Raw genomic sequence first — 13,493 nt, forward strand, 5'->3', positions numbered from 1 at the left:
ATCTAGACTCACCCTGGGGTTTTATGAGCCGATAAATAGTATTATTCTTGAAAATAACTGATGACTAGTCTAGATATCTTTCTTTTTCTTTTTTTTTAACCTGTCCTGCCCCCCAGCCTGGTATACAGTATGAGGAGCTGAATACCTTGTTGTGCCAAACAGATTTGACTTTAACAAGAGAGTTTTAATATACTACCTTGTCTGTTTTATTATTTATTTATTTATGTTATGATTTGTCACCGGGCCGGACAGAGGGACAGAAATGGGGATGGGGGCACAAACAGACACCACAGAGAGGGGACCATACCTGCAAGAGAACGGGGATGGGGGGTGGGGACAACAGAAAACCACAGAGGAGAACAACAATTGCACAAAGCAACGAGTCTAGATATCTTTATTCAAATACATGTGGTGAAAATTCTGTTGACAGGACAACTGCATCCAATGAAAACGCGTTGAACAGCAGCGACGTTTGTCTCCATCTGCTGGATACATGATGTAACAACAGTTCAAATCAAGAACTATTGCCTGATAGGTCCGAAGAAAACGACTGATATTATGATCTACATTAGATATTGATACTTGATTATTAATTATTGTTCACAATGTAGGCTTGGAAAGAGAGAGAACTAATTGTATTAACGCAAAAATACTTTGCCCGTCACTTTAACGATTAAATTAATCGATACTCGTCAATTCAGTGAACGTTGCTATGCCAACCAAACACATGACATGTTACAGCATCAATAAGGACAAAGCACAAGAAACAATTTCTGTAAAATTTGTGTCATTTTAATTACAGATCAGAAGCAGAAATCTCCAGGTTCCTCTTAGACAGAGATAAATAACACAAAAAGGCTAAAATATCTCTGTTTTCTTTAGGACATCTCATTGTTTTTATAAAAATGACTACATTGGGTTAAACCGGACATTCATATATCAGCAGCAGTCACCGTTTTTTATTTACGGTGTGCAAAACTAATCATCAAAGGTGGGTGCGCATTTAGTTAAGTCCCCCACACAACGGGGACTTGATATGAATCTGTAGCCTCCGACAGATCCATGCACCTATGAGACATGCGTATTCAAAATAAAAGTTCACAACAAAACAGTAAATACAACCAAACAAACGAAATAACTCCTATGACAAAACATTCAAATCCTCTCAAGAAATCAGGGCACAACTCAACCTAAAGGAAGAAGGATAGTTTAAATAGTATTATTCAACAGTTGCCAGAAGTAGATAATATGATACTATGCCATTTGAAACAACCTAAAGATCAAAACATTCAGCTTCCAACTTCCATAAGATGCTCGCAAACACAATATGTGGCAAATGTGAAAATCCCAGAGTCCTCATCTGACAGAAGGATGTGAATTTGGAATTCCAGAAAGAGAATTCATTTATTTTCTGTTGTTGTTACAGGTCTGAGACTCTCCATCAGAGTTTTCAAATGACAGAGGCTTTTTGGCATTTTTTGGCAGGTACGGCGGGCATCAGGTATCGCACTCTCTTCCAGAAGCGAGAGTTACAAGCAGCAGCGTCCCGCGAAGACTCGGGCCACCTCAAGGGGGCGCTCTTGCGGATCAAATGCTGCAAGCCGATGGGAAGGTGTTTGTATCCTTGGGGTCCAGTTTCGCCAAGCTGGATCAGAATCACACTCATCTCCCTCTGGACCAGAGCATGGTGCAGCCCCACCTGCCAAAACCATCAATCACATCAATAGTATATAGAGAAAAATATTTGTAACTCCTCTATTGTTAAGTTACACAAAAGTTTTTTATGTGGAGCAGCACCACAGGTACAAATTAAGCAACAAGGGGAGTAAAATGCATATGGTGGAATCAAATATATCAATCTCTCAAAACACAACTTCACCACCTCTTGTGATAAGTTATCAAATTGCTCTTGGATGATTCAAATTTAATTATCTCATCGTTTCAAGGTAGCAGCTAATACTTTTTAATAGTTTTTTATAATAATAGTTTTATTTACATCGCTACCTTAATGGCTTCACTCACACCACATCTCTCAGACTCCTACCTGCCAGTCAAACCCTCCTGTGACCGAGTCGTGGAGCGAGGGATGTTGGTCTGCGACCTCAGACCCTGAGCCCAGTGTGAGGATCACCAACAGTCTCCTGCTCTGGGTCATGCTGTCCTCCACCAGCGCCACACGGTCTGTGGCGTCAGGCAAAATTTATTTTTTTTAAAAAGGGTTTATGTAGTGATATGAAAAAATGCTAGTTTTTTAATTAAAGGAGACATATCGCGCTCATATTCAGGTTCATACTTATAATTTGCGTGACCACTTGAAAAGGCTTACATGCTCCAATGTTCAGAAAAGGCATCAGTGTTCTCATACTGCCCATTCCTGCAGGCCCTCTTTTCACCCTCCGTCTAAAACGCCTGGATTTATTTAACCCCACCTCCCAATTAACCCCAGTCGGCTCTGATTGGCCAGCTGGCCCAGCCTGATTTCAAGATGTGTAGTAAATGTGACGCCCCTTCACCAGAAAAGTGCAGAATTCTCAGATTGCAGGTGGGGTTAAACCCCAAAAGAGCAACTGTGACATCACAGTGGGAGAGAAATCGGAACCAGTTGTTCAGAGTCGGGCTGTAGGACTTTTGCCAGCTAACAAAAAAAACAAAAAAGGGTTGTCTTTTTTCATAGTTTTTGGGCTGACAGGCTCCACAGATACACACATTTATGTGCACAAACGCTGAAAAAGTTATTTGTCACTCTCTCATACTATATCACCCGACATTCCTGATGCCTCTGCGCTAAGAAGAGGCCATGTGTGTAAAATTCAGACCTTCCCCAGGGATGTCATCCCTCCCGTGGATGAAGAGTCGATATCCACACTTCTCTTCGAGGACAGAGGGTAGCGTCTGTGTGACAAACCGACAGAGTGTTTCCTCGGCGACCACGTCCATGCTCTGCGTCTCGTAGACCACGTAAGCGTCGTACGACCTCGTATCTGCAAAATACATTGGGAATGCATTGGGAAGTGGACGCCCTGCGATTGACAGCTACTATTGTGGTGTAGTAGTGTGCAGTGTCCTCCAACTCTCTGTCAGACCCAGCGCCACCGTCTCACGTCCAAATATGGCTACGTCGGTGGATGGTGCAAGGCGCAATGGAAAACTTGAGGCAGTTCATAAACCAGTGGGTTGCGACTTGGTTTGAGCATAGAGTGGTGGGATGAACTTCAACAGAAATGTAAAAACAATGGCGGTCTTAGAAGGGAGTTTATCCAAGCAGTTAAATAAGGAACTTTCTATATTTTTGGTCACAGACTTAAGATAATTAAACAAATAATAAAAAAAATGTTGAAAAAAATAATCTTCAATGCCTTACCTTCTCTGTGACTCCTCAGAGGCAAGTAGGGTCTCAACAAGAGCGCAAGGTCGATAGCAAAGCATTTAACCAGCAGAGCAACAAAGACACAGATGAACAACACAGACACTGCTGCGATGACCATTCGAATCATTGACGCTGTAAAACAAACAAAAGTAATGTAAAGTATTTATTTGTAGTAAATATTCATCCATCATATCTTCTTTGCACATAACATATATGCACATTGCACTTCCTATTTTATCTTTTATTCTTTCATTTTGTAATGGCGGATGACAGAAGTAAGAATATCATTGTGCAGTGTTACATTTGACTGTACATATAACAATAAATGACTCTTGACTCAAACGACTAAAATCAACGATCAATCATTTCAGCTAACAAGTGTTGGCCGTGCAGCCGAATTCCTATGAAGTCTCAAATGGACAACAAGCTACAATCCCTTCACGGACCTCTCTTCTTAAGGCTCAAAGTGGCATAGTTCGTTGTGTACAAGCCTTTGCCAGCACATTTGAATTCAGCCTGAAAGTCCTTGGCAGAAACAGTTTCAATGGTCAGGATCGCCGTGGAGATGGTCTTCTTTGAAGGTTCCTCCATGATTCTAACAAAGGACACAGATTAGTTCATTACATGTGTTTATCCAGTCACTGGTCGATTTGTGTGCACGTTTCCATAAAGACATGTGTTCTATCTATTTGATCAGTTTAAAGAAGGATTATAAAGTATGCAAGGGTTTTGGGGTTGCAAGACTATAAAAATGATAACAGTTACATTTCTCATAAGTGAGACAGTTAACACTTTTACATAATATATCGGTATGGTGTGTAATTTTTCATCAGGCTTACCCATAGGTGGTTTGATTGTATCCATCCATCTGGTTTACTTGGACGCCATTAATGAGCCATGTAGCGTCACAGACAGTTTTCACATTAATCCCACAGAAAACTGAGCAGTTCAACTTGATCTGGAAGCCTGGCAGAGAAAATAAGACGCAGTTTATTACAATTCAAAGTGCATGTCCAAGTTTCAGAGTGATTCATCAAGACATTGCAGCAGTTCCTAATTTCTTTTACTTTTCCCCAACTATGTATTGGTAAGAGCAGCTTTGAAGCCATTTTAGCTCTAGCAGCGCTAAATCAAAAAACTGAGATAACTGAAAAGGATAAACTCAGTCCTGCTCCACAACTGGAACTATCCAGAGTAACTACAAAAACTAAGTCACTTAAGGTCACAACACAAAAAGTTCCCATTGGTTTGATAGTAAATCAAAGCTCTAGTGCTTGAGGTCCGAAAGGAACTTAGGGAATTCAAACATTTTTCTTCTCCAGCATTTATGACCAAGTCTCTATGTTCTCTGTTAACATGTTAATCTATTTGTACGCATCTTGAAGAAATTGGCGTATGTACAGGTTTTATGTTATAGATCAGGTCAGCTGGTCATTAACTCTGGAGTACCATTAAAGTTTTGTGGGATGGTTTGTGGTCATCAAAGGAAGAATCCTAAGGACATTGGTGATTCCCCAATGTTTCAACAAGCGCCATCAGAAGCTCAAATCTTCACCGAGAAATTACTCTCACAATTGTCGGTACAGGTGGTATTTTCTGATCCCCGAGTGAAATGGCTCAAAAACTACTGGATGGATTGTAATGGAATTTGTCATTCTGACTCCCTGGACCATGAACTATAATATTGCTTTGTCCTTTAGACTAACTCTGCTTCTCTTGAATTCAGCAGAGATGAGAGAAACTCATAACCCGGGTTAGTACCTGTCTGATTTTGCAATGTGTTTCTCAATTTTCAAAGAATCACCATTGGTAGTTATACAAATACCAAAAAATCTTCAAAAAATACATCCGTTTTATTGTTTTTTTGTGCTGTGACATCCATGAAAATGTATCGAGGGAAGTTTCGCTACCTTCATCAGCAAACTGCTCCTTGTTTGTGGGAGAGAGGATTTCTACTTCAAGGTAAGCAGCCTGCTCTGTAAGCAAAAAAAACACTTCATACAAACTCTTGAACATTTCGGTAGCTGAAGATTGTCATTACAACAACAGATGTACTATGTTAAAATGGATCCTTACAATCCCCACAACCCCAACCATTTTCGAAAAAAAGTGGAAAAGCTCCCCCACCTTTAAATATTAGCTCCCGGGAGCCTGACGAGTTGTACACCTTGTTATTGTGTGTCCAGGTACAAATGCAGGTGTAGATGCCCTCGTGCTGTTTGGTGGCACTGTCAATCCGCAGGTTATCTTCATGGTTACCTTGAAGAAGATTGAAATCCTGCAGCAGGGGCCAAACGGGCCACGCACAATGAAAATGAGGAACGACAACAACACTATAGAAATGTGTGTTTTGACCGTTTAGAGTCGTGAGAACACTGCTGCTAAGCAACGACAATACGGATGCTAATATGAACCCTACTGACAGCATCCACTCCATTTAGCAAGCTAGCAGGCATGTCACGTCATGCAGGAAAATGCAAAGGCACAATGACAGATGGCAAAAATGAGGCCATTGGGGAAATCAACATTTTCCTCTACAGAAGACTATTAGGGCCAGACATAAGAAAACAAATGAGAGAAAGAAGATTTTTTTTTATCTTGCATTATGACAATAAAGTCAAAATGTTGAGAATAAAGTTGAAATACTAGTTGGAGAATAAAGTCGAACATTGTGACCCAGAAGCACTTTTAAGCGGCAGCAAACAACCTGGATGTCGACATTTTGTTAGCCAGTTTGCTAAGCTAACGCTAGCTGCTAACCAAGTTGGAAACATGCAATATTATTATTGAAAGCTGAATCTGGAAGAAACGATGTGGTGGCAACGGCTGTTTGCACATGAACGTCAACGTGGGTCCTGACACGATAACGTTCAATTGTAAGCAATGAATTTTGAAAAAGGCGCGCGGTTACCGAAGCTAGCGTAGCTTTTTCTAACGTTAGTCAACGTGGATGTGTGACAGCTAGCTGACCACAACACGGTTGTTTAGGGCTAATTCCTTATTCTGGAAATGTTAAATAAATAAATAAAAATCTGCCCCGTAATTTTTTCTTCTTCTTATGCCTGGCCCTAATAGTCTTCCGTATTCCTCAGACGCAAATACACGATTACAAAAGTCTACAAACCCAGGGTTGGACCTGAGGTCACCTCACAAACCACAAAATCTGCCTGGAAGCACAGGCCGTCACTGTCACCGCAAAGTGGCCGTACCTTGTACCAGGTGTAATTTCCTCCAAACATTTCACATGTGTCTTCGACAGGATGTGGACAGGGGATCCGTTTGTTGGTGCTGGAGGTATCGATCGATCCCCAAAGCAAAGGCGTGCTCCCTCGGCGACTCGCCTCGAAGACCTCAATTTTCACATTGTAGTTTTTGCACTTTCCTGATTGGTCTATAAGCCTAGAAGAGAAGCAAGGACAGAAAAATAAAATGTATTCTTGATCCGCATATTTGTGTTGCTTTGAGTGACATATACGCCGATACATCTTGTGTTGAAATTTGTTCCCCTTGTCAGATATCGTAGCCCTCGGCATGGTCGGCGTTAGGACATTGGTGGGGATATGGTTAGAAACAGTAGTATAATCTGGTTAGTGGGTTAGTGTAAGGTTGAGGGGTTGGGTTAAGGATTAGATAATCTACAAGAATATGGACAATGCTCGGGCTGAGGGCACATGTGGCGCTGCAAGCTTTTCGAATTCTTGTCAAAGTCTTTTCTTACCGCGCGGTGTAAAATCCAGAGTCCTCGATGAGAAGGTTTAAAAAAAACAACGCTCCACCGTGGCAGTGTATCCTCTCATTCTCGTCGTAGATATTCTCGATCCTGGAGTTATTTCTGTGCCACGTGACCTCCTCATTCGAGTAGTTTCTCTTGGGCAGATTGAGGTGCACAAAATAAAATGCTTCACCCTCAAGAAGGTAAAACGGGTATTGGTCAGAGTCGTTACACTGGGGCTCAGCTGTCTCTGACAACGAAAGATGATAGATTAAATTAGGATGATGATGAAGTACAATCATTGTATATGTAAAATGTGTGAGTAGGGGCCACAACATTACCACAGTACTAGTGCATAAACAATGGGACCAAAGAGAATAGGATTTCTCTTGTAGATAGATTAAGATTTAATGCCCAATCCCAGCGAGGGTGGAGTTCACCTTGGAATTATTTTATTAACATTTAGGCTGCACAAAGGGAGAGGCTGGATTTTTTTCCTTCTTTTTTACGTGTCTAGGAAAGGATTTCCGAGAAAATAATAAAGTCAACAGTGTGCTAATGTCTCTCCCTCTTTTTCCAACCTCCCTGCCCTGACAATGGCGCAATCCCCGGTAGTGTGGGCTTCTACTGAAATCATAAAATCTTGCAAATGTTTTTCTTACTTCAACACGCACGCACACACACAGCGAGCCATTGTTACTGCCACATCTTTGGCTCACGTCTGTTTGGTGTCGCCCTCCATTTCCAACCTCGATGGGTGTATGATTCAGTGAAATACACCCAGTGCAACAGTGTGGGCCATTGCTGTGTGTGTCAGGCTTTGGCTTCACAGATAATACTTGTTAAACCTGTCCCGGTAGTTTTGTTGTCCGATAGAAAAGTCAAATAGAGTAAATATTATATATAATATATAATATACCTGAACACTCCGATGTAGACATCACCGCAAAGATGACGAGGAGAAGTCCGGAGGCATCCATCATCTGAGGGAGAGTGAATCGAATGTTATGCATAGCTACGAATTCATGTAATGTATGACTTTAAGTTAAATATTTATTGTAGAACGCGTTACGTACTGTGTTAATTGTCAGAGTTGTGCGCCACCCGTCCAGGCAGGGAACCTTCAACTGCTCTCCCTGAAGCGACGAGCCCCACTGAACGAGACGATCGGGACACTTTCAAAATAGGTCTCGTATGGGAAACTTCATTGGAAGAAATCATATTTGGTAATGTCATCATGCGGCCTTTTTTTTTTGTACGAGTGTTATCAGGATTTGTGATCTTTGTGCTTTGTCTTTTTGCCAACCAGCATAAAGTATGTAAACCAACGTGCCACCGGGTGGTGATCAGCTGTCAGCTCTGCTCCACCTCTGACTGATCGATCTAATCCAACTCAGGCTGCAAAATGTTGCTCAATGCTCATCACACTATCGAGGCAATCACGTTCCCCCGAGTCAGTTACCAGTGAGAGGTATGCAGCAGTGCACATGCAGTGGAAAAAAAAACTGCCGCGTGTATCTAGAGATACTGGCGTTTTATCTGCACAGGAAAGCAGGATCTGATCTCGAGCTCCTCACCTCATACGCCCGAGAAGCTGCATGTTCAGTGAAACACTGATAAAACAAGAGCGCCGGCAATTGAGTACAATTTCCCCACACGGCATCAACGGCGGTACAGTTAACCGTTGAGGAGGAATTTACCACTTTCCACTCTACAAGCTGGTGCTCTCACACAAAAGAAATACTACACTGTTAGGCAGGACGTCCCTTTGTGCAGCTGCCAGGGCAGCAGATTGTTTTGCTCCAGACCTCGTCATCCGCCAGAATACCAAGGCCAGAACATTGCCTCTGTGAAATTTACCAGATCCACGTTTACACATCCACCACGCATACACGGGAACACGGACTGTACACGATGTACAGAAAGTCTGCACTTCGGTGAGAAAGAATACTTTGGTTCTTTTAGCAGCTAAACGCTCCGCTATGAGCTCTTTGGTGATGGGGCAGGGAAGCAATGCGGCGGGTTTTTTCGGAGCATCTTCCCCCCCGTTAAGCTGCCTCCGGCTTATAAGAGTGAAGTTCATGGGACGTGAAATCAGAAAAGAGTGTGTTCACTTCCGGCTCCGCTGTTAGTATGAAAAATACTGATTGCTTTAATTGACCCTGTGTAGATTTGGTGGAAATATTTTAACAGTAAACCAAATAGTCAAACCCATCCCCACACAGTCTCAGGGCGATGCGTCATGGCATTAGGCAATCATTTCAGGTGTCATTTTTCTAAATAGATGCAAATATAAATAGATGCAAATATTTACAGCAGCCTCAACTGCTGTAAATATTTGCATCATCTTGTTATTCTGAGAGTTCCAACGTGCCTTTGTTTTTGTTCTTCCAAATGAACTGGAGTTAAAAAAGGTCTTTCAAAATACACAGACTTAAACCTAAAATACTGACCAAAAAACACGTTTCATTTCTTTCGCCTGACTGGGCCTGATGAACATGGATTAAGACGGTGTAATAAAATTGCTGCGGTTAACCCGGCGCCAGGTTAACTGTACCACACGTCCACAACCTTCAAATAAAATGCCCTTTCAAAATGAAACATGCTGCACCATGATAAAAAATAATTTCTTACGTCATAAACGGTGTGTGCCGGCAGCTGGAGTGGATTCACTCGGAGCCCGTCAGTTCTCTCCTTCTCCTCTAAGAGGCTGCGGGGTTTTTATATTGTGCCTGCCCTGAACTCTGCAGGATGGGTGAGTAGCATCACCTTAGCAACAAGGAAATAAAGTCTCACACACCCACATCGAATGCATCACACAGTCTCGTTCCGGTATTGGAGGGAGTGTGTCTGACGAAAACTTCCACTGAAGAGAGCAATGTTCTTCGTCGCCTGTATGTTCAATCCCAAGGAACTGATGCAGTCATCCAGCCTGTGCAAAGTAAACACACTAAAACAAGTTCTTCCCTTCTCTTGTGCGTCGGCGTCACAATGTTGTTCTCTGCGAGTTGACACTGCAGCCGGGTCCGATTCCTTCATACTGAGCAAACTGAGGATGTGAGTTTGTTTCAAGTGCATCTCAATGTCAAATATTCTCCTAAATTATCAATAGACTCAATGTCAAATACTCTCCTTTTCGTTATCCATAGACTCAATGTCAAATACTCTCCTTTTCATTATCCATAGACTCAATGTCAAATATTCTCCTTTTCATTATCAATAGACTCAATGTCAAATACTCTCCTTTTCATTATCCATAGACTGTCTTCCACAAGTGCGATTGTGCGAACTGCATGGATGGAAATCTTTCTGTTTGGCCTCTCACCGTCCTGACAGTCTGTTCAGCCGGTTCAAGTTCAGGACAACAGTGATGCACGGACAGATTAAAAAACCGCCTGTTCGCTGTAGAACGGGCGTTTTTTTATTTAGGTATTTCTTTTGCTTATTAACTATAATTTCTAGAGAGAATATCAACTCACATTTCTAATTTGCCTGACACTTTCTAGTCAACATTTTCATTTCATGCCAGCTTGTATGTTTGCGCAAAGGTGCAGTTTCCATGGCAACCGACGATGGACGTGTGTTGACTGTTGTTCATCGCGTAAGACTGTAACGAAAGGCACTTGGTTTCTAGTGACCGATTGCTTTATCCTTGAAAATATTGCACATTTCTTTTAAGAAATGGCCTAAAATTTGCACACTAATAACACTAATAAAGAAAGAATTTGCACATTGCATTATCGGCACATTTTATACTGCGTCAATTAGTCATGGACAATTTATTGAATGTACATGCTATATTTGCTGAATTTTTGAAACCATGAGTGTTGTTTCCTGGCAGGTGCTGTGCTGGGTACTCGGCTCAAACCTGAAAGAGAGCTGCCAGATCAGGCTCGTAAAACAAAAGCGTTGGTGCAAATGTGTTTATGTTCATAATTGAGGATCAGTTGTTTAAATATATTCTGTGTAAGCTTAGTTGACGTCTCTCTGTAAAATATCATGAGATTAAAAAGTGCTAGTGCATTAGTTAGCTGACTTTGTTAAGAGCTGTACAAACACTCACCTGTCCTCTGTCTGCTCCAAGGTGTTCGGACAAAACAGTCCTCCGGCGTACAAACACCCATATAAACGTTCCAGAAGGGACCAAGTGGGAGGATTGGGGAGGGGGATTTGGTAGTTGGGTGTACATTTATATTTATTGCAAATATTGTTGTGAATATGTTGTGGCATGAGGGGTAAGCTGCAGTGAGCTTATATTTGTGTAAATATGGCCAAATTGCTCTATAAATACTGTATGATAGTTTTCAGACAGGTGAAAATGAACTGAGAAACACCTGTTAATGTTAGCCCCCCTTCCACTCAGAAAAGTGTTTTTCTTCTGTTTCCGTCCTAAAATGTCTGACATTGACTTTAGGGACTTGTGTCTGAGCACATGTTGTCACTATAAAGGTGTTTCCACATCCCTCTCCTGGAGGAGGAGATTTCTGTTTCACTTCTCTGCCATTTGAAATTCAAACGAATCCTGTTCAAGCTAGATGTGGTACGTCACAAACGCAGAAAACCAATCGCTGTCAAATATGCAAATGTGAGACAAAGAAAACGGAAACTTCCAGTGCAGCAGAGGCAGCGCATCCACGAGAGGACGACAGGTGTGTCAGCAGACAGTTAGCGTTAGCATTAGCATCCACGAGAGGACGACAGGTGTGTCAGCAGACAGTTAGCGTTAGCATTAGCATCCACGAGAGGACGACAGGTGTGTCAGCAGACAGTTAGCGTTAGCATTAGCATCCACGAGAGGACGACAGGTGTGTCAGCAGACAGTTAGCGTTAGCATTAGCATCCACGAGAGGACGACAGGTGTGTCAGCAGACAGTTAGCGTTAGCGTTAGCATTAGCATCCACGAAAGGACGACAGATGTGTCAGCAGACAGTTGCTTTAGCATTAGCAGTTAGCATCCCCCCCCCCCCGTCTCGACGTCTGCGTATTCGCCTCCTCATCCTGTCGCTAAAGCGCCATTCCAACAAAGACGTTTGTCACCGGAGTGTTGGTGAGAATTGTACAGGTTTGCTTGTTGTCGGAAAGGAGAAAAACAGTCTGGTTCATACAACCACTGTGTGTGGCCTCTGAAATACCGCTCTCACTTATTCACTGACGCAAGTGGCATCTATTTAAGCATATCAGATGTGTGCTCACGACTTGGGAAGTTAAATTGAAGTGGGTCAAAGTTCCAGTGAAGGGTGGTTTCATTCTACTGAAGGCTGGTATTGTTCCTATCTCTCTCTCTCTCTCTCCCTGTCATCCTTTTGAAAGCCTCCACACGCCTCTGTTTTGCACTTTTTTTGTCTTTTCTCATGTATTGATTTAACCTTTTGTACACCAAAAAAACCCAAAAAACATTAGACTTACATAGAGAAACAGGCACAGGATGTATGAGGTTCAATCAGATAAAATGACGATAAGCTTCTCTGCAAGGCTGAACAGGAAATGTTTTTTCAAGAGTCACAGAATCTGCCAGTAACAGCCTTTTATTGTGCATATCAAAGTTGAAGCTCTTGAGCTTTCTGGAAAAATTTGAAGGAGCTGCTGGCTACAGGAGATAGAGGAGATTCCCACAGTCAGCAGGCCCAATTGCCTGTGACAGCTGCGTCGCAGTGCATGACTGCGACAGAAAGGGCAGTAGAAAATAGCTGCACATGGGTAAAAAGATGAAGGGTTTCATTTGAGCGAGTCACTCAGCAGTACTTTATTTGCTGGTACAGTCTGGTGATGGTCACATGAACTCTTGACATGAGGGAAGACGTGGGAAGCAGCTCCAACACTGTTTATTGCAGCGCTGGGTCACTATCGTCTTTCGGACGCAGGATCCACCAGGGGCCGAGCAACACAGGAGTTTGTACATGTCATACCATGGAATAACACATTTAAATTCTAGCTTATGTTTGACAGGAAAGTTTTGATAAGAAATTAAGTTTGATGACTTAAAACTTCTTGCCTGAAGCAAAGGCATGTCGTCAAAGTGAAGCCAAACATGCTCAAATTTGGATCGTGCAACACACGGTCAGTGCAAAAAAAACTTAACACCTGTTTTTGAGGCAGAACTGTGCATCCGAACAATTTAGAAAAAAATCTGTGACCTTTGACACTCTTAGGTAACCTTTTATGTAACAGGGCAATGTATATCCCCTCGTATAGCTTACAGAGTTTGTCAAAAAATGGCACGGTTCATTTCGACACGAGACTGAGTGCTGTATTCTCACGTCTTCCAGAGATGTTGTGGAAAATGTCCAGAGCAACATTTGCAGTCACAAACAGCCCCTCTGGAGGAGTTCAGAAAAAATGATCCGCACTTGAAATGCATATTTGAAAGCAGAATTACAGTATTTCACTTCCAACTACAGTATGGAATTACAGTA

At 42.2% G+C, this 13,493-nt stretch overlaps 1 protein-coding gene across 8 annotated transcripts; it reads right to left on the bottom strand.

Moving 5' to 3' along the window:
* Positions 1-765: 765 nt before the first annotated feature.
* il1rl1 (interleukin 1 receptor-like 1) lies at positions 766-11,303 on the bottom strand. Of its 8 annotated transcripts, none has more exons than XM_035604671.2 (13): positions 11,143-11,303; positions 8,156-8,233; positions 7,999-8,062; positions 7,086-7,329; positions 6,577-6,766; positions 5,495-5,645; positions 5,278-5,343; positions 4,207-4,333; positions 3,814-3,962; positions 3,362-3,499; positions 2,817-2,981; positions 2,045-2,181; positions 766-1,699 (listed from the first exon to the last, which is right to left on the bottom strand). In XM_035604671.2, the coding sequence occupies exons 1-13, from the start codon at positions 11,266-11,268 to the stop codon at positions 1,451-1,453; spliced, it is 1,884 nt and encodes a 627-aa protein (XP_035460564.2). In that variant the 5' UTR covers positions 11,269-11,303; the 3' UTR covers positions 766-1,450. The 8 variants fall into 8 exon arrangements, with proteins under 8 accessions (XP_035460564.2, XP_035460567.2, XP_035460570.2 ...); XM_035604674.2 differs by having other exon boundaries at positions 767-1,699; positions 8,156-8,281; positions 11,143-11,266; XM_035604677.2 differs by lacking the exon at positions 11,143-11,303 and adding an exon at positions 9,884-10,511 and having other exon boundaries at positions 767-1,699.
* Positions 11,304-13,493: the final 2,190 nt, after the last annotated feature.

This window comes from Scophthalmus maximus, chromosome 14, assembly GCF_022379125.1.
Source record: "Scophthalmus maximus strain ysfricsl-2021 chromosome 14, ASM2237912v1, whole genome shotgun sequence".
NCBI lineage: Eukaryota > Metazoa > Chordata > Actinopteri > Pleuronectiformes > Scophthalmidae > Scophthalmus > Scophthalmus maximus.

Excerpts from the sequence above, each read along its gene's own strand:
- il1rl1 (XM_035604671.2), bottom strand. The coding sequence starts at position 11,268 with ATGTACACCCAACTACCAAATCCCCCTCCCCAATCCTCCCACTTGGTC. Across the intron at positions 5,344-5,494 it reads CCGGGAGCTAATATTTAAAG|AGCAGGCTGCTTACCTTGAA; the intron begins GTGGGGGAGCTT and ends TTTTGCTTACAG. Across the intron at positions 2,982-3,361 it reads TCTGAGGAGTCACAGAGAAG|ATACGAGGTCGTACGACGCT; the intron begins GTAAGGCATTGA and ends TGTATTTTGCAG.